Genomic DNA, 22,320 nt, shown 5'->3' on the forward strand with positions numbered 1-22,320 from the left:
TAGGAGGTTGCAGCGGCGGGGCTCTTCCCGGCCGGATCACGCCTGATCCGGCGGGAATGAAGCAAGGGCGAGCGGATCCATGTAGGAGGAGACGAGGCAGGGGCTTGAGGCGACGAGCTTGAAGGAGGCTGCTCTTGTCTGAAGAAAAGACAGATATTCAGAGAAGAAAGAAACGGCAAGGGAGATGGTAGGGGCGCGACGGGGTGACTGGATGCTCATCGACGAGGTCAGCGGCTGCGGGGCCAGGTTGGCGCGGTGAAGGTCCGGCGAAGCGAGGATGGCAGCGCGCGGACCTGATGTAGCCCGGGGCCGAGGACGACGAGCTTGAACCTGCGAAGCAACGAGGGAGAGAGAGGTTAGAGACGAGCGAGGGAGAGGGAAACAAGAGGAGGGGGCGCTGACGGGGATTGCCTGGGTGTCAGGTCGCCGGCGCGGGCTGGGTCGCCGGAGCGACGCGGTGACGAGGGAGGGTGGAGCTTGGGCATGAGCAGGGGATCGAGCCCCTGGCTCTCTCCTGCAGGAGCGTGGGCGCTCGTTGGTGGATCGAGAGAGGAGATGAATTTGGGATCGGTCTACTTAGTTAGGGTAAACAGGTGATGGGCCTTTTTTGTGACGCCCCCGATTCAATCGTACACTAATCATACACGCAAACATGTACGATGAAGATCAGGGACTCACGAGAAGATATCACAACACAACTCTACAAATAAAATAAGTCATACAAGCATCATAATACAAGCCAGGGGCCTCGAGGGCTCGAATACAAGTGCTCGATCATAGACGAGTCAGCGGAAGCAACAATATCTAAATACAGACGTAAGTTAAACAAGTTGCCTTAAGAAGGCTAGCACAAACTGGGATACAGATCGAAAGAGGCGCAGGCCTCCTGCCTGGGATCCTCCTAAACTACTCCTGGTCGTCGTCAGCGGGCTGCACGTAGTAGTAGGCACCTCCCGAGTAGTAGTAGTCGTCATCGACAGTGACGTCTGGCTCCTGGGCTCCATCGTCTGGTCGCAGCAACCGGGTATAGAAAGGGGGAAAAGAGGGAGCAAAGCAACCGTGAGTACTCATCCAAAGTACTCGCAAGCAAGGAGCTACACTACATGTGTATGCGTTGGTATCAAATGAAATAAGGGTATCATATGTGGACTGAACTGCACAATGCCGGAATAAGAGGGGGATAGCTAGTCCTATCGAAGACTACGCTTCTGGTAACCTCCATCTTGCAGCATGTAGAAGAGAGTAGATGGTAAGTTCACTAAGTATCATTGCATAGCATAATCCTAACCGATGATCCTCCCCTCGTTGCCCTGTGAGAGAGCGATCACCGGTTGTATCTGGCACTTGGAATGGTGTGTTTTATTAAGTATCCGGTTCTAGTTGTCATAAGGTCAAGGTACAACTCCAAGTCGTCCTGTTACCGAATATCATGGCTATTTGAATAGATTAACTTCCCTGCAGGGGTGCACCACATATCCCAACACGCTCGATCCCATTTGGCCGGACACACTTTCCTAGGTCATGCCCGGCCTCAGAAGATCAACACGTCGCAGCCCTACCTAGGCACAACAGAGAGGTCAGCACGCCGGTCTAAACCCTATGGCGCAGGGGTCTGGGCCCATCGCCCTTTGCACACCTGCACGTTGCGAGCGCGACCGGAGAGCAGACCTAGCAACCTCCATTACAAAGGAATTTGTGTTACGTGGTCCAACCCGGCGCGCGTCGCTCAGTCGCTGACGTCACGAAGGCTTCGGCTGATACCACGACGTCGAGTGCCCATAACTGTCCCCGCATAGATGGTTAGTGCGTATAGGCTAGTAACCAGACTCAGATCAAATATCAAGATCTCGTTAAGCGTGTTAAGTATCCGCGAACGCCGACCAGGGCCAGGCCCACCTCTCTCCTAGATGGTCTCAACCTGCCCTGTCGCTCCGCCTCAAAGTAACAGTCGGGGGCCGTCGGGAACTCAGGCCCATCAGTACCTTGATGGAGCCACCTGCCCCTTCAACCCCCATCTCCGAACAGTATCATAAGTAATGTAACAGTATAAGTATATATCATATGCCCGTGATCACCTTCCGAAGTGATCACGGCCCAGTAGTATAGCATGGCAGACGGACAAGAGTGTAGGGCCACTGATGGAACACTAGCATCCTATACTAAGCATTTAGGATTGCAGGTAAAGGTAACAACAGTAGTAGCTAGGACAGGCTATGCATCAGGATAGGATAACGAAAAGCAGTAACATGCTACACTACTCTAATGCAAGCAGTAGAGAGAAGAAAAGGCGACATCTGGTGATCAAAGGGGGGGCTTGCCTGGTTGCTCTGGCAAGAGAGAGGGGTCGTCAACACCGTAGTTGTACTGGGTAGCAGCGGCGTCGGTCTCGGTGTCTAGTGAGAGAAGATAGGGAAGAAACAATAAATATAATGCAAACAAATGCATGACGATGCATGACATGACAATGAGCGGTGTTAGGTGTGCCCTAACGCGCTAGGAGGTGATACCGGCGAAGGAGAAACATCCGGGAAAGTTTCCTCGGTGTTTCGCGTTTTCGGGTAGATAAACCGGAGGGAAAAGTTGCATGTTCGCTATCCTAGGGATGTGCGACGGACGAAAGGGCTGCATATTCGGATTCATCTCGTCGTCCTGAGCAACTTTTATATACAAAGTTTGTCCATCCGAGTTACAGATGAATTTCTACGAATTTCCCAAGATTTAATCAGCTATTTGGAATTCCTGAAAATTGGCCAAGTCTGAGAATTGTTCAGTTTTTAAACTTCACTTAGCTGTTTTCCAAAAGCTATAACTATTGTTTTGCCCATCCTATGGATTAGTGCCTTATATCAATATTGATTAATTTCCTGTGATCTACAAGATGGTATCAAGTGCATCACTGTTAGAGTTCATTTGCTTATTCAAAACTTTGCTTGAAAAGTGTCACTTGTTGTTAATTCTAAAAACTGTTAAAATATACTAACATACGATTTTGTGATTTTCACAGGATTTAATCCATGCCTTATTTGAATTTGGTCCAATGGAGTAACTTGGAGCTTGTCAAGTGTACTACGTGCTAATATTTGTTTTAGTCCTGTTAACAATTGTTTAGCCACCGTTTAGGGGTTGTCCAAAGGCTAACCAGTGCAATATTCCTAAAGCTAGCAATAGCTACAGTAAAGGGGCAGCGGTGGTGGCTAGAAGCAGTGGCAGAACAGGGAGCAGCAACGGCGCTCAGGGGCGCCAACGGGCAGCGACAAGCAGCGCCGGGCAGGGCTGCCGATACGTGGGAGCGCGGGCGTGCGCGGGCACGGCCGGCGCAGCCGGCCGTTGCAGGCGTGGCCGGACCGTGGTCGGCGGCAGGCGGCGGAGAAGGCCACAACAGTAGGCTGCGGGGCGAGGTGGTGCGCAGGGCGGAGCAGAGGGAGCCGGGCCGCGGTGTGGGGCGGACGACGAAGGCGGCGAACGTCCCTACGGCATGGGCAAGGGTCGGCCGGGGCGACGGCTGCAGCAACGGACGAGCGTCTGCAACTGCGGGGCAGGCGGGGGCACACGCGGGTGGACGCGGGCGAGCAGCGGCAGCTTGAGCAACAACCGCGGCTAGCAGCACCGAGCAGCAGGCAGCGCGTACACGGGAGCAGCAGCGCGCGGCAGCTCGAACGAGCTCCGGCCATGGCGGACAAGGGAGCTATGGCTACGGCGGTGGCGTGCTCGAGCTCGAATCCGAGCTAGTTCAGAAGGAGAAAGGTGCAGGCGCTCACATCGGAGCACACGAGTGGCTCGGCGAAGGTTTAGAAGCGCAGACGACGGCGATCGACGAGGTTGAACGGCGACGACCGAAGGAAGGGGATGAGGTCGATCCCGGTGATGTGGTCCACTCCATCTCGATCCAGTCCTTCCAGTCGACGCGGACGAGGCAGGCGATGCTCCAGGTGTGATCTCAGCCGGCGGGGAGCTCGGTGCGCGCGGGAATAATGATGGCCATGGCGATGACGGCGTTGGCTGAGCGATGCGGGAAGAAAGCGGCGCGAGGGAGGGGGGAGAGAGTGGGCGAGGGTTTGACCACGGCGTCGAGGGTGGTCTTGTAGGACGACGGGGATTCACGGGATGGTCAGCACGTGGCCGATCCGCGACGTGGACGGGTGCACGGTGGCCACCCAGCCCTGTGAACATAGGAAGAAGAAAAAGGGGAGTTGGGCTGGGCTACTAATGTAATAATTGGGCCTAAGTGTACAGTAGATTAGGTATTATGTTTTTCACTTCTTTTTTGTTTATTGTTTTTCTTATTTATCTACTGTTTTGTATTCAGTTTAGGTACTAAATGATTTTAGTTAAAGTTGAAACTCCACACATAATCACCTCCTGATATTTTGGGTGTTTTCCAAAAAGTTTGGGGTTATTTGGAAATGTTTGAAATTAAGTTCATATTTTAATGGGCATAATAAGGGATGCTTGTTCACTTTATTTATTTCTAGGGAAAATTTAAAATTCCATTTAATGTTACCTCCTACATGGTAATTACTTAGTGAATATTTGCAACCCACCGAACATTTTTCCTTATCAGTTTGAAGAAATAAAATTTGACTTGTTTTTGGAATTTGAATTTGAATCGGTTTCGAACTAACGCGAGATTAGCAACAGTAATCGAAGTGATGTGGCATCATTAGCAGATGGTTATTGTAGCTTAACTATCCGGGCGTCACAATTCTCCTCCACTACAAGAAATCTCGTCCCGAGATTTAAGAGGGGAGTAAGGGGGAAGAATGGGTTATGAAATTCTAACAATTCTTCTTGGTCTTGGTTGCTCTTCCCGAAGTAGTAGATCCTCCTCGTTGAAGTATTTATTTCCCTACTCCAAGTCACCATGATGAAGTCGGCATCCTTGCTTCGAGAACTCCATCGTACTTACGAAAGAATAAAGGGTGGGTATAATCCGGGAGAACGGACCTCTGCAAGGTTGACTATCTAGTAGCTAACATCGAGGAAGGTGGCGGAAAGTAACTCTCGAACTAAAACTTAAGAAAATATCGAGAGTAAAGTAAGGAGATACCATGAGAAGTTTCAAGCGGGTAGGCAATCGTTCGTTGCCTGAAACAAAGTGTGAAAGGGGTTCAGAGCAACGGAAATAAGTATTGTGTTTAATACCAGAATTGAGGAACACACGGAAGGTGGCTCTTGAACTACATACGAAACCAAACGTGAGGAATAACTTTGGAAATAGGGGGTGTATAGGAGAGTCAGGTTTCGATCCTGTGGAACTGTGGGTTATGGGCCCGCCATGTGGGTTAAAGTAGGAAGGGCGGTGACATCTTGCACGATCATGATAGTAAGGCATGTCAGAGGGTAGCCTGTCAGTTATGTCATTAACAACGTCGGTACCAAGGGCGAGGGACGAAGAGAACCATTTTCCTGCTCGTTGAAACGAGGCGGACCAATAGGCACAGTTCTCGTCCATCGGTGGTTATCGGAATGTCATCAACAATAGTAACACGGTCTTACTGACAGAGTTGTACACCGAGATGTTTGCACAAGCAGTGAATTATTACTGCTTATATCATATAGATCATAGAAAGGGTTTGAACAAACCAATGGAAAGGGAAAAGTGTCTATCAGATTTAATCAGAACAATGGAAAGAAAAATGTGATTAAACACATATTTCAGGGTATATCCTTCCCAAAGACAAGTAGAGCATGATATCCATGATAGGATATAATGTAGAAAACCATTTAGGTTAGGGGAGAGGAAGTTCATGACATTTCCCAAACAACGGTGTTTGAATAATTGATAAAGTAAATTTAGCATGGCGCTTCAAATGTTCTTATCGATGATCAGAGTGCCACATACATGCTTCGAGATAGCATTGACATGGTCATCAAGTAAGGGTTAGAATTTGGATGCACAAAGGATCCATCAAGAACAACTTGTAGAATAAGTCTTACAATTTCCTCGTGGAAGAATGGATAACCTTGTTGAAAAGGAATCTATAACAACAAGTCCTCCGACCAGGTGTGATAGGCATGACCTCACCTTACCGATATATAAGGACCAATGTAATAACTCTTGGAATATGTTCCAACCATCATATCTGACCGAGATTCAGATCTGATTGGTGTCGGGATGCCTCAGACTCAGGATGCGTGAGAAGAAAAGGTGCAACACAATTGACGAGACGACATTGTAAGATTCTCGGGAAATGTACTATGGAAGCGAGTTCCATAACAAGAGTTCATCATTAAAACCAAGGAGAGAATGAATAGGTGGTTGATGAACTCAGCGACAATTCATTGAGATTTTTAAAAGATGGATTTCCACACTTATGTGAACAAGGAGATAACATTTGTCGGATCCAATGATATAAGGATGTATGCTCGAGTAAAACATACACAATTAAGCATTGGTTGAAAAGTGCACCCAAAATATGGTCTTAGGTAGCATGATCAATGTTAGAAAGATGATTCAACAACCAATAGTCTAAGAATGAAATATCGACCATTGACTTGAAAGCAATAGGGTTGCTAGAGACACGAACAAGTTTGTGTTGAACGGAAGGCAATAAAGTGGTCGATGATAACACGAATCATCGAGGGCAAGGAGGGTACTTCTCATCATGAATTCAATTGATATCTTGGAAGGGGTCAAAATGTTGATGATGATCACGACACATTTGTCGAGAGGTTTCAAGAAGATGTAACCGATCGGCGATGACATCAAGTCAACGGAATGATGAAGCGAGAAGTTATTGAAACCATAGGTACGACACAAACTTGAAATCAAGCTTGTCATTCAAGGAAAATTGTTATGACGAGGAAGATCGACGTAAGATTAGCTCACCTCAAAAATTTTGCTCTAGAAAGAAGGACCAGGTAGCACAGTTAAAATCGGCATGACAAGGATATAGCCAAGCAGGCTAGGAATGACGTGTTTGAGTTCAAACTCGTAAGTCATGAAGGTTACCACGATTTGTTTAATCGCGGTGCAGACTTCAGTCAGTTATCGGTGTCTTTGAGTGTTTAATAACTCAGAGCCCGTGAAAAATTGGAATCAGTGAGAATGTAGCACTTGATGAAGAACTCATAAGAAGTATGCAGTTCCATGATAATCTTGAGATACCAGGGGGTAATACTCGATGATAGATCATAGTAAAGGTTGGAATAGGGTAATGCTCTGCAGAAGACAAGTGCTCAAACTTGCACGAGAAATGGAATCAAGGAGAAACATGGTCGGAACCACGTTCACAGATACAAAATGAACTTATAACAAGGGGATAATTAATTTTAAGAGAGGCTTCCATGACAAGGTATACATCGGGTCCATGGGCATGAACACAGGGTTCAAGGTCGACTCCCACTTGTTCAACGCATAACCTTTCATTCACCTCTCATATTTCGAAAATGACAATAGTTGTTGAAATTTTTACCTGGTGCAATACCAGATAAGTATGACCCGTGAAATCTTTCGGGTTCACACGGATTAGGGAAGGCATAGGTTCAACCCATCAGGGCATCTTAGGAACATATACCACAAATTTCAGGAATAAATATCACAAGCTCGATAGTAGAGCATGCTAGAGAAAGCAGAGGATACAATTTACCAAAGGCATTATGTATCCGAGGAAAGGCACACAAGCTTATAGAATACGAAGGACGCTGTTGGATAAAATCCAACAAAGGATCTGGTGGTCCACAAGGGATCTGATGTGAGCATCGATACTCAACCAGAGGAAGAAGGAATGCAAGGAGATCAGTTTATAGAAACAACTGAGTAACACAAAGTTCAAATGCAAAGGAATTATCAATTCCAAGACAAGAGATCAAAAGCAATGCTCTGATTAGGGATGGATAAGTTGAATAGCCTTAGGGGTACAATCGACGACAATTTGATTGGTCGAGATCCAGCTCATGTTTAAAATGACGTCTGAGCCGGAAGGAAGAAATGAAGGATCTGATTAAGGATTGCGAGCATTCGCAACATATTGATTCAACAGACTCAAACTGATAATGACTAAGGATGCCAATAAGATTACCGGACTTATGAGGTTAATCATAATGCAATCAAGCCAGAATTTCAAGAGCCATAGGTTGTTGAGGATTTTCGGGGATCGAATGGCATTTCAAAGACTTATGTGAAATACATGAATCAACTGGGAATGAGCGGATACTCGATAAGTGCGAGGAATTATCCGTAGGGGTATCATGTGGCAAAGAACTGTAAGGTAGTAGCCACATAGTATTCTCGGTACAATAGAGAGAATTTTGGGGTATCGGGTAATAACAAGACCACTGGGGAATGATTGTATGAATGGCACGTGTATGTGGTTATCCATAGAAGTTAATCGATGGAAGTGAATTGCAAAAGTGATGGGCACAAGGCCTCGAGAGAACATCGAAGAGTATCTTAGGAATCTTCTGGGGCACTAAGCAATCATCTGGAGTGAGGGGCTCTCCGGGAGAAAGTAGTTACGAGAACCTAGAGTCAGAGTTAGTAAAATCATTTAACCCGAGTAGAAGAGAGTTCAGAGTCCCAGAGTAAGGATCAAGGAGTAAAAGATCCTAATACCACCAAATGGCGACGTGGACCTGTAAGACACACAACCATGTTAGTAAAAAGTTTTGCAATGTCTAGACTCAACTTTGGCCAAGGAGTCTGGAAGGGGATTCCTACAGGCAGTCGGCTCTGATACCAACTTGTGACGCCCCCGATTCAATCATACACTAATCATACACGCAAACGTGTACGATCAAGATCAGGGACTCACGGGAAGATATCACAACCCAACTCTACAAATAAAATAAGTCATACAAGCATCATAATACAAGCCAGGGGCCTCGAGGGCTCGAATACAAGTGCTCGATCATAGACGAGTCAGCGGAAGCAACAATATCTAAGTACAGACATAAGTTAAACAAGTTGCCTTAAGAAGGCTAGCACAAACTGGGATACAGATCGAAAGAGGCGCAGGCCTCCTACCTGGGATCCTCCTAAACTACTCCTGGTCGTCGTCAGCGGGCTGCACGTAGTAGTAGGCACCTCCCGAGTAGTAGTAGTCATCATCGACAGTGGCGTCTGGCACCTGGGCTCCATCATCTGGTCGCAGCAACCGGGTATAGAAAGGGGGAAAAGAGGGAGCAAAGCAACCGTGAGTACTCATCCTAAGTACTCGCAAGCAAGGAGCTACACTACATATGTATGCGTTGGTATCAAATGGAATAAGGGTATCATATGTGGACTGAACTGCAGAATGCCGGAATAAGAGGGGGATAGCTAGTCCTATCGAAGACTACGCTTCTGGTAACCTCCATCTTGCAGCATGTAGAAGAGAGTAGATGGTAAGTTCATCAAGTATCATCGCATAGCATAATCCTAACCGATGATCCTCCCCTCGTCGCCCTGTGAGAGAGCGATCACCGGTTGTATCTGGCACTTGAAATGGTGTGTTTTATTAAGTATCCGGTTCTGGTTGTCATAAGGTCAAGGTACAACTCCAAGTCGTTCTGTTACCGAAGATCACGGCTATTCGAATAGATTAACTTCCCTGCAGGGGTGCACCACATATCCCAACACGCTCGATACCATTTGGCTGGACACACTTTCCTGGGTCATGCCCGGCCTCGAAAGAACAACATGTCGCAGCCCTACCTAGGCACAACAGAGAGGTCAGCACGCCGGTCTAAACCCTATGCCGCAGGGGTCTGGGCCCATCGCCCTTTGCACACCTGCACGTTGCGAACGCGGCCGGAGAGCAGACCTAGCAACCTCCATTACAAAGGCAGTTGCGTTACGCGGTCCAACCCGACGCGCGCCACTCAGTCGCTGACGTCACGAAGGCTTCGGCTGATACCACGACATCGAGTGCCCATAACTGTCCCCGCGTAGATGGTTAGTGCGTATAGGCCAGTAGCCAGACTCAGATCAAATACCAAGATCTCGTTAAGCGTGTTAAGTATCCGCGAACGCCGACCAGGGCCAGGCCCACCTCTCTCCTAGGTGGTCTCAACCTGCCCTGTCGCTCCGCCTCAAAGTAACAGTCGGGGGCCGTCGGGAACTCAGGCCCATCACTACCTGGATGGAGCCACCTGCCCCTTCAGCCCCCATCTCCGAACAATATCATAAGTAATGTAACAGTATAAGTATATATCATATGCCCGTGATCACCTCCCGAAGTGATCACGGCCCAGTAGTATAGCATGGCAAACGGACAAGAGTGTAGGGCCACTGATGAAACACTAGCATCCTATACTAAGCATTTAGGATTGCAGGTAAAGGTAATAACAGTAGTAGCAAGGACAGGCTATGCATCAGGATAGGATAACGAAAAGCAGTAACATGCTACACTACTCTAATGCAAGCAGTAGAGAGAAGAAAAGGCGATATCTGGTGATCAAAGGGGGGGCTTGCCTGGTTGCTCTGGCAAGAGAGAGGGGTCGTCAACACCGTAGTTGTACTGGGTAGCAGCGGCGTCGGTCTCAGTGTCTAGCGAGAGAAGAGGGGGAAGAAACAATAAATATAATGCAAACAAATGCATGATGATGCATGACATGACAATGAGCGGTGTTAGGTGTGCCCTAACACGGTAGGAGGTGATACCGGCGAAGGGGAAACATCCGGGAAAGTATTCCTGGTGTTTCGCGTTTTCGGGTAGATGAACCGGAGGGGAAAGTTGCATGTTCGCTATCCTAGGGATGTGCGGCGGATGAACGGGCTGCATATTCGGATTCGTCTCGTCGTCCTGAGCAACTTTTATATACAAAGTTTGTCCATCCGAGTTATAGATGAATTTCTATGAATTTCTCAAGATTTAATCAGCTATTTGGAATTCCTGAAAATTGGCTAAGTCTGAGAATTGTTCAGTTTTTAAACTTCACTTAGCTGTTTTCCAAAAGCTATAACTATTGTTTTGTCCATCCTATGGATCAGTGCCTTATATCAATACTGATTAATTTCCTGTGATCTACAACATGGTATCAAGTGCATCACTGTTAGAGTTCATTTGCTTATTCAAAACTTTGCTTGAAAAGTGCCATTTGTTGTTAATTCCAGAAACTGTTAAAATATACTAACATAGTATTTTGTGATTTTCACAGAATTTAATCCATGCCTTATTTGAATTTGGTCCAATGGAGTAACTTGGACCTTGTAAGTGTACTACGTGCTAATATTTGTTTTAGTCCTGTTAACACTTGTTTAGCCACCGTTTAGGGGTTGTCCAAAGGGCTAACCAGTGCAATATTCCTAAAGCTAGCAATAGCTACAGTACACATTCGTATATTAGTAAAGGGGCAGCGGTGGTGGCTAGAAGCAGTGGCAGAACAAGGAGCAGCAACGGCGCTCGGGGGCGCCAACGGGCAGCGACAAGCAGCGCCGGGCGGGGCTGCCGATACGTGGGAGCGCGGGCGTGCGCGGGCACGGCCGGCGCAGCCGGCCGTTGCGGGCGTGGCCGGACCGTGGTCGGCGGCAGGCGGCGGGGAAGGCCACAACAGTAGGCTGCGGGGCGAGGTGGTGCGCAGGGCGGAGCAGAGGGAGCCGGGCCGCGGTGTGGGGCGGACGACGAAGGCGGCGAACGTCCCTACGGCGCGGGCAGGGGTCGGCCGGGGCGACGGCTGCAGCAACGGACGAGCGTCTGCAACTGCGGGGCAGGCGGGGGCACACGCGGGTGGACTTGGGCGAGCAGCGGCAGCTTGAGCAACACCGCGGCTAGCAGCACCGAGCAGCAGGCAGCGCGTACACGGGAGCAGCAGCGCGCGGCAGCTCGAACGAGCTCCGGCCATGGCGGACAAGGGAGCTATGGCTACGGAGGTGGCGTGCTCGAGCTCGAATCCGAGCTAGTTCAGAAGGAGAAAGGTGCAGGCGCTCACATCCGGGCACACGAGTGGCTCGGCGAAGGTTTAGAAGCGCAGCCGACGGCGATCGACGAGGTTGAACGGCGACGACCGAAGGAAGGGGATGAGGTCGATCCCGGTGATGTGGTCCACTCCATCTCGATCCAGTCCTTCCAGTCGACGCGGATGAGGCAGGCGATGCTCCAGGTGTGATCTCAGCCGGCGGGGAGCTCGGTGCGCGCGGGAATAATGGTGGCCATGGCGATGACGGCGTTGGCTGAGCGATGCGGGAAGAAAGCGGCGCGAGGGAGGGGGAAGAGTGTGGGCTAGGGTTTGACCACGGCGTCGAGGGAGGTCTTGTAGGACGACGGGGATTCACGGGATGGTCAGCACGTGGCCAATCCGCGACGTGGACGGGTGCACGGTGGCCACCCAGCCCTGTGAACAGAGGAAGAAGAAAAAGGGGAGTTGGGCTGGGCTACTAATGTAATAGTTGGGCCTAAGTGTACAGTAGATTAGGTATTATGTTTTTCACTTCTTTTTTGTTTATTGTTTTTTTATTTATCTACTGTTTTGTATTCAGTTTAGGTACTAAATGATTTTAGTTAAAGTTGAAACTCCACACATAATCACCTCCTGATATTTTGGGTGTTTTCCAAAAAGTTTGGGGTTATTTGGAAATGTTTGAAATTAAGTTCATATTTTAATGGGCATAATAAGGGATGCTTGTTCACTTTATTTATTTCTAGGGAAAATTTAAAATTCCATTTAATGTTACCTCCTACATGGTAATTACTTAGTGAATATTTGCAACCCACCGAACATGTTTTCCTTATCAGTTTGAAGAAATAAAATTTGACTTGTTTTTGGAATTTGAATTTGAATCGGTTTCGAACTAACGCGAGATTAGCAACAGTAATCGAAGTGACGTGGCATCATTAGCAGATGGTTATTGTAGCTTAACTATCCGGACGTCACATTTTTCTAGGCCGCCTAGGCAACTGGGTGTTGCGCTGCTCCTCCCTCTCTCTCTGTGTGTGCTATTTTTTATGACTTTTTAATTTAGAAATAAACAAAGAACTAAAACAAGTAAGGAAAATTCCCGTCGAGTTTTGAAGTGAGGATATTTCCCCTCGATAAATTTAAATGTGCTTAATCCAGGACCTTATAGGATTTGGTCACGATGGAAGAATTTGATTTTTATTCAAAACAAATGTACACTGATCCTTATGCCTCAGAGCTAGCTGAACGCGGTTCATTTCAAGTCTGAAAGGAATCTATAGAAGATGGGCAAGTTTGGTGAAATGACGAATATACACAAAGAAATAGTAGATGGTCAAGTCGTGTACACAAGGAAAAACTCACGAATTTATTTCCATCACGGAAAAAATACTCCTTCCCGCAAGCACATCGATTGATTTCAATTAGAAGAACACACCGTGTATGTTGCTGGCAAAATATAAAAAGAGGAATAACCATGTGTGGACTCGGCCGACGAGGAAGCACGCGATGCTTCTCAGATTGTTCCTCCAACGACACCTGATAAACACTAGCTTCAAGAGAATAGGAATATGAATACTCCAGGACCAATCTATCAAGAAGCGTGGTCGGCGGCGAGTGGGAGCCAAGACCACCACGACATGCACACATACCACCATCCGCGTCAGCAATTGCCACCGGCTACCGGTGTTTGCAAGAACATGAACATATGCCGATAGGGATGGAAGCCGAGCTGAACACCCACATAAAATTGTATAAAACTCACAGGCACTCACAAAATTGTTGTTTGGAGCAACAATTTGAGTATATTTTCTCTTTTCTAAAAATAAAATTTGGTGCAAACAATCAAAACATCTTTTAAAAAATTGGTTCAAACAATCAAAACATGTATGCTCTACATGAAAAAAAATAACTACACATTTGAGTTTTTGATTTCTTTTTCCCATAAACATAGTGATATTTGGGTACAAAGACCAAGAAAGATCATGTAAAAAATACAACTACAAGTTAGAAAATCCACACTAGAAGTAGATACTCTATAGCTATCTCTATAGTGAAAAACAATGCATGCCTTTGTAACTATTGTTGGCACTATTAAACTAGATTTGGGAAATTAAGCTTTAGTAATATTTCATATTCATGGTTTATGCTATTAATGCTTCTCTGCTGTGTTGAAATGGCGGGCATGTACCTGTGTGGGGTCTTGAACCATTTCCTTTTACTAAAATTGAGTTAATTTTTTCTCCCGTTGCAACGCACGGGCATGTTTCCTAGTAATAATAAAGCACGGATTGACTTTGTCGGATTTACCGTCACAATACACTTTCTTCTCATGTCATAATACACTTTTACAAATTGTATGGACAAAATCGTAATATAAACGAGGTGGTATTAATTTGGAGATGTCGTATATATATATAGTGTTACTATTCATCACCCAGGGTGCAGTATAAGTTATTCTTCACCCGAGGTAATCTTACGATCATTTCATAATTAAATTACGTTTCAAATTCAAATAGTTACATTCCTATTGATTCACTATGTAAAATTTGACATAAGAAAATAAAAATATAAGCCATAAGACAAGAAAATTTGCAGTTTATGTGTATTTTAAACTATGTTTTTACGTTTGTAATTTTACATAACATAAAATATTTTTTACGGCGATTATATATTTTCTTACAGTCCTTTTTGCGTCGGAAATAAGACAAAACTTACGAAACGTAAAATTACGATGCATTGATGATAAAATAGAGAAGAATAACTATTCCTTACTCAAGATGGCGAATAGCGCGACCCTATATATCTTATTATCCAGTAGCACGAGGCCTCGGCCGATCATCGCACGGATCTGTTCGACGTCTTGCGGTGGAGGCAGCCTGCAGTCCACATTAGTCTCACCGTAAGAAACGAAAAAAAAAGGTTTCAAACGCAGCAGCCTTGACTCGTCCATCGCTGAAACTGCTGCCCTCACGAGAAGAAAGCAGGGTTCCCTCCGCCGCCGCCGCGCCCCAGTCCCTCCTGCTCCGCGGTGCCCTTCCTCGCCTGCTGCCCCCACTGCGGTCGTCGAATCAGAACGAGAACGAGAGGATACGCCGCATCTCGCGGGACGCCCATCCGTTGTACTCCACATCTCGCTGGCCTCCTTCTTGTTCCCTTCGTCACCGACGGGGAGCCCTGTTGACGACGAGTTGTTCCCCAACCGAAGAAACGGATCAAGGCCATGGGATCCAGCCAGCGACCGTCCCCTGGATGCATCACCTTGCCAAACGCTTGCTGGGGGCAGCATGGACGAGCTGCTCGTCGACAATGCGGGGAGGACAGACGAGCTGCTCGTCGGCGTCCATCCCGTGCGCCCAGTCCTTGCCGACGATGGCTACCCAGCCACCTCGTCGACGTGTGTTTCCTGTTCGCCGCCTGGTGTGTCTCTCTTGCTCACCTCCCCTGGATCCCACTGCCCCTCCATGATATTCCTATTTCGAGGCAAGCAAAGTGTTTAATCAAATGTGACTACAGACTGTTTTCTGTGCTGCTACGTCGTCAATTTAGAGTGTGTAGAAGTTGTTGTCCCGGGTGTGTAGATGATGTGGTGCGTGGTTGCTTGGGTACGTGTTCATATATATCTTAGGCCTCCTTTGGTTCATAGGATAAAAATGTTGTAGGAATAGGAAAATCATAGGAAGTGAGATGACATGCATCTCAATTCCTATAAAGAAAGAGATGTTATTTAATGCATAGGATAAGAATTTTTCCATTGAGTCTTAGCTAATGTTTTTTTCCTCCAAAATGTGAAGGATCCATTCCTACAAACCAAAGGGCCTCAAAGGAAATTTTCCTATGCAAATCCTATCCTATAGAAATCCTATGACATTTCTACAAACCAAAGGAGGCCTTAATTGTTGGCTGGTACTACAGGTTGCGAACGGCGACAACGAGTAGGAGGCAAGTGTATTACGGCGAGCAGTGAGACAGGGGCATGAAGCAGGTGTGCAAGGCCACTTGCTGCTGCACTAATTGCCTGACGGAGCACTGGCCGCCGGCTCCCCGGTGCCCACCGCCCGCCGGTGGACTCCCTGGTTGTGCACAATGGAGATGAACCTGCGTCGGCACCCTGCAGCCTGGATAGAGCTTTGCCAGTGGTGGTGATGAATGTGTTATCTGCGCTGGTGATGTCGCTCTCCATCATCAACTTTCAACACCGGCTATCAGAGTGTAGAGATCATATCGTGGATTTTTTTTTTCAGAGATGTTCTCCCGTCGTTGTTTGCTGTCGAATTTGTAATGCATTCTGTCCCTATGTCTGTGTCTTCACCACTTCGTCCTCCTGCACAATCAACAGAACATAGCAACTCCCGCGAGTTGGCCATTCATCTCTTCGAGTGATTCAAACCTAGGAAGCCTGCTACTTGTGCAAGCAACATGTTAAGAAGTTTCAGTTTTCTCACTAATGCACCTCAATTGGTAAGGATAGAAGAATGTCAGTTTGCTTTATGTTGGTTTTCTAATTTCTACATATTCCTTTCTTACAGACTCTGCCTTGAAGGAAATCTAATTATCTAGGTATATGGAAAGGAGGTAAATTCTGTAACTATATATTTGTGTGTACTCATGCTCTGCTATGCAGATTGAGGAGAAAGAGTTATTTTATTGTGATGATGATTAATTTTTTCATCTTGTGATCTCCTTTGCTCCAGTTGTGCTAATATTTTTTTGCACATCAGTAGGACTGAAATGTTCCAGATACCAGTAGTTTTTTTTAGTTCTGTCTGAGTATCTTGATTTTGGAAAATGTGGTGTACTGATGGCTCATGAGGATAATTTCCACTAAGTACTCCAGGTCAGCCTACATATGTTCTTCTAAGCACAACTGTTTGCATCTGCCTAATCTGCATAGAAAAATGTGCATCTGCCTGGAAGCTCAACTCTTACATTTTTGGGCCCAAGTAGTCAAAATAGTACATTGGTGTAGACAAAGAAGAGTTGAGCTTCCAGTACGCCATTATAACCACTTTTCCTAACTACCTCTCTCTGGTTGGTTGAAGGTGTGGAGTTTAGCCCTGTTCTGCTGTAAGGAAAGCCATGACCTCCACACAGATGATGCAAGCGGAAACAAGCTAGACTCACAACTTTGGTTTTCAGGCACCTTCACCCACAAATATTACTCTGGTACTAACAGGTTGTTAGTATTATATCAGTATACTTGTTCAGCCTTTCAATGTGCTGGTCCGAATATTTAAACAAGGAAGCAGGCTCAATTGCTCACCAACCTACTATTGCTGCCAACAAGTAGCCAGAAGCCCATAGAAGACATCTGCATTGATCACAGAAAAATGAAGTATTGAATTTGTAGGACGTTGTCAACATTGTCATCCTAATCTGGTTCCAACATACTCAAGATGTGGAGATTAGCTCTTTGCTCCAACAAAGCCATGGCCTTCAATTTTGTTGTTAATTTAACAGTTGTTTTGGTTGTGCCGATCGATCGGCATATAAGAGCCAATTTGGTTTCCTGTGAACTAAAGCTTCCTATTTTTCATGATTATATTAAGAGCTTCCTATTTTTCATGGTTATATTTAGAACTCACAGATCTCCTTCACCGCCACACCTGACCGGCACATCATCCAGATTCAAGAGGTCCCTACCACTGCATCCACCCTAAAATCAATGTAAAAAAAAGGAAGTTCTAACCCAATATCTCCGTCTCCTATGAACCAATTTTAAGCCTGGTTGATGGCAAGTGCATTGCATGTGTAAGTAATCTGGGTTGAACCTACTTGAGGTCTTGCATCACTTTTATTACTTCAACAGAAATTGTGCACATTGTACGAACTACCCATTAATGGGTAGCTGATATATATAATGCATGGTTAATAATAACTACTTCAGGTTATCCCTTCTGCTATATTTTTCGTACTCGCTACTTTTGTGAGATCTGAACTGGTAGAGAAAACAGACCGGGATATTCGCTTCTTACCTACAGATGTAGTGAGGACTTACCGTATCGACTAGTCATTTGAAGAATTAACTAGAAAGCATTTAGTATATCTTCAGTTATGTTGTCATGGGCTGTGCACACGATTCACAGACAAAAAACCAGCACCGTGCATTGTTTTTTACATGCGTGAAGCATGTACAACAAATTTGCTACTAAAAACAATCACCAGCTAGCTGAATCAACGGACACTCTATGGGAAGGTGAACAAGCATACTAAATAACACGAAGCAGAGTAATTCCAAGATATGTTGAGAATTCATTGCAGTGGACTATATTGTGATTCGATTTTTCTTAACCTTGATAATATTGTCTTGGATTTGACATGGTGGTATATACTCCCTCTGTCCCAGAATATAAGAACGTTTTGACACTATGCTAGTGTTAAAAACGTTCTTATATTTTGGGATGGAGGGAGTATGTTTTAACTTCCCTAGTATCAAGGAGCCATCTTAGGAATTACTAATAAGCAGCAAAGGAAGGAAAGGATTGATATAAGAAATAAGGAAGACGTGCGAGAAATAAGGAAAGAAAAATGAGTACTACGTGTATTTGCCGCGTCCTATGCTGGTGGGGCTGGAAATAAGGAAACGAATAATGAGTAAGGAAAGGGAAAGTACTCAATTGAGCCCGAGCTCACAGGATCCCGGAATCTGTACCCTATATTCACCTCGTGATCAGCGTTGCCATCGGTATAGCAGCAGGTATATGGTCATCGTTATTATTTCCAGCAACAGGATATGGCCCACGACTCAGATAACTCCGTCAGGTAGCCTGCTCGTGGATCAGACGGGAGTGGATGGCTCGGACCGTTTAGTCATAGATTCTGGTCCCCGAGTCAACGTCCCTAACCTGCATGAAAGAGAATCGTTTAGCCATGCATGTCAACAAAATTGTTCATATGAAATCATGGTTTTCCATTAAAACATGTAGAGACAGCGAGGAGATCGCCGAGTTCTCACTTATCACAGGCACACGTGTTGCTGCAGCTGGCCCTAGCACACGATGGTGATTACCGGAGACACGGCCGGAGAAGAAGAAGGACACAAAGAATTTCCGGGTGCTCAAACACCCTGCCGCACGAACGGTGTTTTCTGTTTTTTGACCTCGAGCTTGAACTCGATCTGTGCGGCAAGTACACAGGCGAGGAGTGGGCTTTATACACGCGTGCTCAGACACGCCATGCCGCGCACACAACGTTCCCACTCTCGCACCCCCCATGTCCCGCGCTCCGCAGCTCGCGCCCCCTACGCGCACACACGCGCTCCGGGCACGACTCGGTCCAGCGCCTGACGCGGTCACACACCCGTACGCCTCGCTAACAAACCCATGCACGCACGCACACCCTCGATCACGCACACACGCGCCCGAGCCTGCCACGGGCCGAGTCCGACGCGTCCACTCGCGCACACACACGCACCGCGTCCACGCTCGCCGTGGCTTATTGCCCTACAACACGCTCATCTCCATGGTTAACTGATACTTCCGAAACAGCGGGTGCCTACAACGGACACCCATTTTGCTTCTTATTATTCTCACCAAGACAATTGATTCAAGGTAGAGTAAGCAGAGCAAACGTACCTCGATCGAACGATTGCACCCCTTCGAGCACTCTTCAGTTGTTGTGATACTGTCAGTGAAGATGAAGCACGGGAAACTCCTGAAGCTCTAATCAGGCCCTTTCCAATTGCGAATGGCTTGACCTCCTGGACCCACATCGCCCATTTGTACACAGTCGCCCCACACATGTGGTTCGAATTTCAAACGGAAGCCCGCTCAGCAGGCTTCAACACCTAACACAGCATGGCCATATGCATTTACTCCTCTCCATTATTAAACACGCGAAAGGATAGGTTGGCTTACCCGTGGCAACCACATGAACTGCAACGCAGGTCACTCCTGCACACTAATTTGCATTAATTTGAAATACAGTATAATGCCCAGGACACCTTAATTAGTCTTCCAGTGGAAATTCAGACATATCCATCAGGCAACTTCAGTTTCAACGGAAGAAGGTTCACACAAACATTAATCTGACTTCAGACGCAGCCGCCAATTTATTCTGGAAAAACCAAACGAAAGTCTCATAGCTGTCTGAACACGTCCACAACATATTCAGAAAATTCAGATCATACAAACTAGATGAAAGAACACATATCAGTTACACAGTAGAGAACCAACTAGCTGATTACTCCTAGCTCAATGACATCAAAAACACTCAGACAGAATTAAACAAGTTATTGCTGATTATTTATCGAGAAATGCCTACAGGTGAAAGACAATTATCTCAGCCGTAGTTCTGTTGCTTTGTGACAGTTGTTCCGGCGGTGTCCTTCAACTCCACAGCTCTTGCATCTAGCCGGCTTACGAGGCTGTTTTGGTATGTCACCGCGTTCAGGACAGGTTGTCCGCTTGTGGCCTTGCTGCATGCATATGACACAAAACCCTGTTCTTTTACTTAAACCTTCATATGGAACTTTCTCCCTACTGGTTGTCGGTCTGCCCATTTGTTTACGCTTAGCTGGTGCTAATAAGTTTGAAAGCCTAATCGCATACTCATTTGCTGAATTGCTGTCAGCGTTGCCCATGCTAACATGTCATCTACTCCTTGATATACATCGCCTTCTGATTGTATCCTGTTCGGAATCCTAATATTGCCTGCTAACCTGTCTTCCAGACATAAACCATCTCTGACTTCTGTGAATGGCTTCATCTCTGATGCACATTGCTTGAACAATGCAATCAAATGTTCATAAGCTGCTACACTTGAGTTGCCCATCCGCACAAGCTCCATGGCTTGCATGTACATATTGAAATGTCGGAAACTAAACGGGTTTTCTTGAGCATTGTCCCTCTGGTACTGAATTAGGTGCGTTGGAAGGATATCTTTTGCATCTCTGGTCCACCTCTTCACTATGTGCTTCTTTGAGATTTCTGTCACACGGATGAAGGCACCTGCATAACATAACAGAATAACACTTTGCCTTGTGAGATCTGAATCATAATTTCAATATTACAGAAAACTAAGAGATGTACATATACTAATGCCATCTATATCACCTTAAGGATATGGCTGCACAACAGCCCCATGTGTGCAAATTGACCACACTTGCAGTCAAATTCCTCCCCTCCTTCAAGCACCGTCACCTTGTATGAAGTTCTGCATCACTTCTCTCTTCGTGCTGCATCTGTAGGTATTGCCATATACTCTTTACCCTTTTTGATCTCTTCCACCTGATATGCACCACACTCCTATAGTATATGACCGAATTGCTCAAACATAGCTCTAGTGTATATCTGCCCAGCATGTCTCTCGGTTGCCATATTTGCTCGCATAAGGGGCCTCCCCTGCAAAACCAAACATCAGTAAGTATTAATTGAAATAATTCGTATAACAGCAGGATCACTAGCACAACTTATATAGAATGCCTGGTGCTTACGATTGCTGTCCGCTTCTCCTCATAATTTTCCTCGACTCCCTATCAGAAATTAAACTCATATACTTCCTCACAAAGATATGCATTGGGCATCCATTGTCCTTTGACCCCAGCAATCTCATGAGGGCTGGCCATTCACAGCGGCAGGAATGAGTATTTCCAACTTTGTCCTGTTCACATTTAGTCTGCTCTTCTCATATCTAATGCCAAATCCTTTCTCCCAGGAGTACAAATTGTAAAAGTCGTATGCCTCACCAAGAGTGTCGAAACTTGTACCTATCTTTGGCACAATGACTCTGTCTCCTGGATGATCCGCAAATTCCCTCATGGTCTTCTCCAGTGCTGTGACCCTGTCCAGGCAAGGAGCCCTGCCTACAGCAGCAGCACCTACACGCACTCTGTCAGCCACAGCAAAACAACAGTCAGCTGGTGCTTTCAGTTACAACCGTTTGTTTGATTTTATATTTGCGGTTATTATGTGGATGAACGATTACTGCCTCTCATATTAGTCACAATCTTCTTGGCATAATCAACATGAAATAGCTCACAAGATTTATATATGAATCATGGATCATGTTTATGCCTGTGTTGCCACATGAATTCATCGGTTACTGCTTACAAGACTAACAGGACATCTGCAATGAACCTAACAAATTCTGCTAGATTTTAGAAGCTATCTTGTAGTACCTTTGTATCCAGCCAGGTGTTTTGGGGTCCAATTGCTCTATGGAGTGCTCGGAAGTCTGGACCATCTCTGCAGTTCCCGTCTCTACACGACAGATCTGGGCGTCCGCAGTTGAAGCCGCCGGTGCTGGAAGCTCAACCTCCGGCTGCACGGTGATTAGGAACCGCACGGGCTCCATTGTGCTGTTGTTATCAGTCACCTGCTCTAGCAGTGTTCTAGTTAATCCACACAAATATTTCCAACGAGCGAAAAAGAAATCCACATTCGAGATTCGCAAAACAGAGGGGCATGGAGGAGATTCTGACCTGTTTATCGGCTGCATTAAGAACTCCATGGCCGCGGAGCAACTGCGAGCTCGCTGGTAGGCGGCAGCGCCCTGGGCGCAGTCAAT

The 22,320-nt window shown here is 46.3% G+C and overlaps 2 protein-coding genes, 1 long non-coding RNA gene and 1 pseudogene across 3 annotated transcripts; 1 reads left to right on the forward strand and 3 right to left on the reverse strand.

Moving 5' to 3' along the window:
- Positions 1-685: 685 nt before the first annotated feature.
- On the reverse strand, positions 686-4,066 carry LOC147978768 (uncharacterized). The gene is made up of 3 exons (XR_015618284.1): positions 3,759-4,066; positions 2,319-2,393; positions 686-1,007 (listed from the first exon to the last, which is right to left on the reverse strand). It is a non-coding gene; the product is annotated as an uncharacterized LOC147978768 (long non-coding RNA).
- Positions 4,067-12,997: 8,931 nt separating this feature from the next.
- LOC147978769 (uncharacterized) lies at positions 12,998-18,058 on the forward strand. The gene is made up of 3 exons (XM_087514883.1): positions 12,998-13,067; positions 14,722-15,234; positions 15,730-18,058. The coding sequence occupies exons 1-3, from the start codon at positions 12,998-13,000 to the stop codon at positions 15,792-15,794; spliced, it is 648 nt and encodes a 215-aa protein (XP_087371009.1). The 3' UTR covers positions 15,795-18,058.
- Positions 18,059-20,094: 2,036 nt separating this feature from the next.
- On the reverse strand, positions 20,095-21,366 carry LOC147978770 (protein FAR1-RELATED SEQUENCE 12-like; annotated as a pseudogene).
- On the reverse strand, positions 21,363-22,263 carry LOC147978771 (uncharacterized). The gene is made up of 3 exons (XM_087514884.1): positions 22,235-22,263; positions 21,932-22,144; positions 21,363-21,642 (listed from the first exon to the last, which is right to left on the reverse strand). Exons 1-3 carry the CDS (start codon positions 22,261-22,263, stop codon positions 21,363-21,365), a joined length of 522 nt encoding a protein of 173 aa, XP_087371010.1.
- Positions 22,264-22,320: the final 57 nt, after the last annotated feature.

This window comes from Triticum urartu, chromosome 3A (genome assembly GCF_056163025.1).
Source record: "Triticum urartu cultivar PI428250 chromosome 3A, HENAU_Tu73, whole genome shotgun sequence".
Lineage (NCBI taxonomy): Eukaryota > Viridiplantae > Streptophyta > Magnoliopsida > Poales > Poaceae > Triticum > Triticum urartu.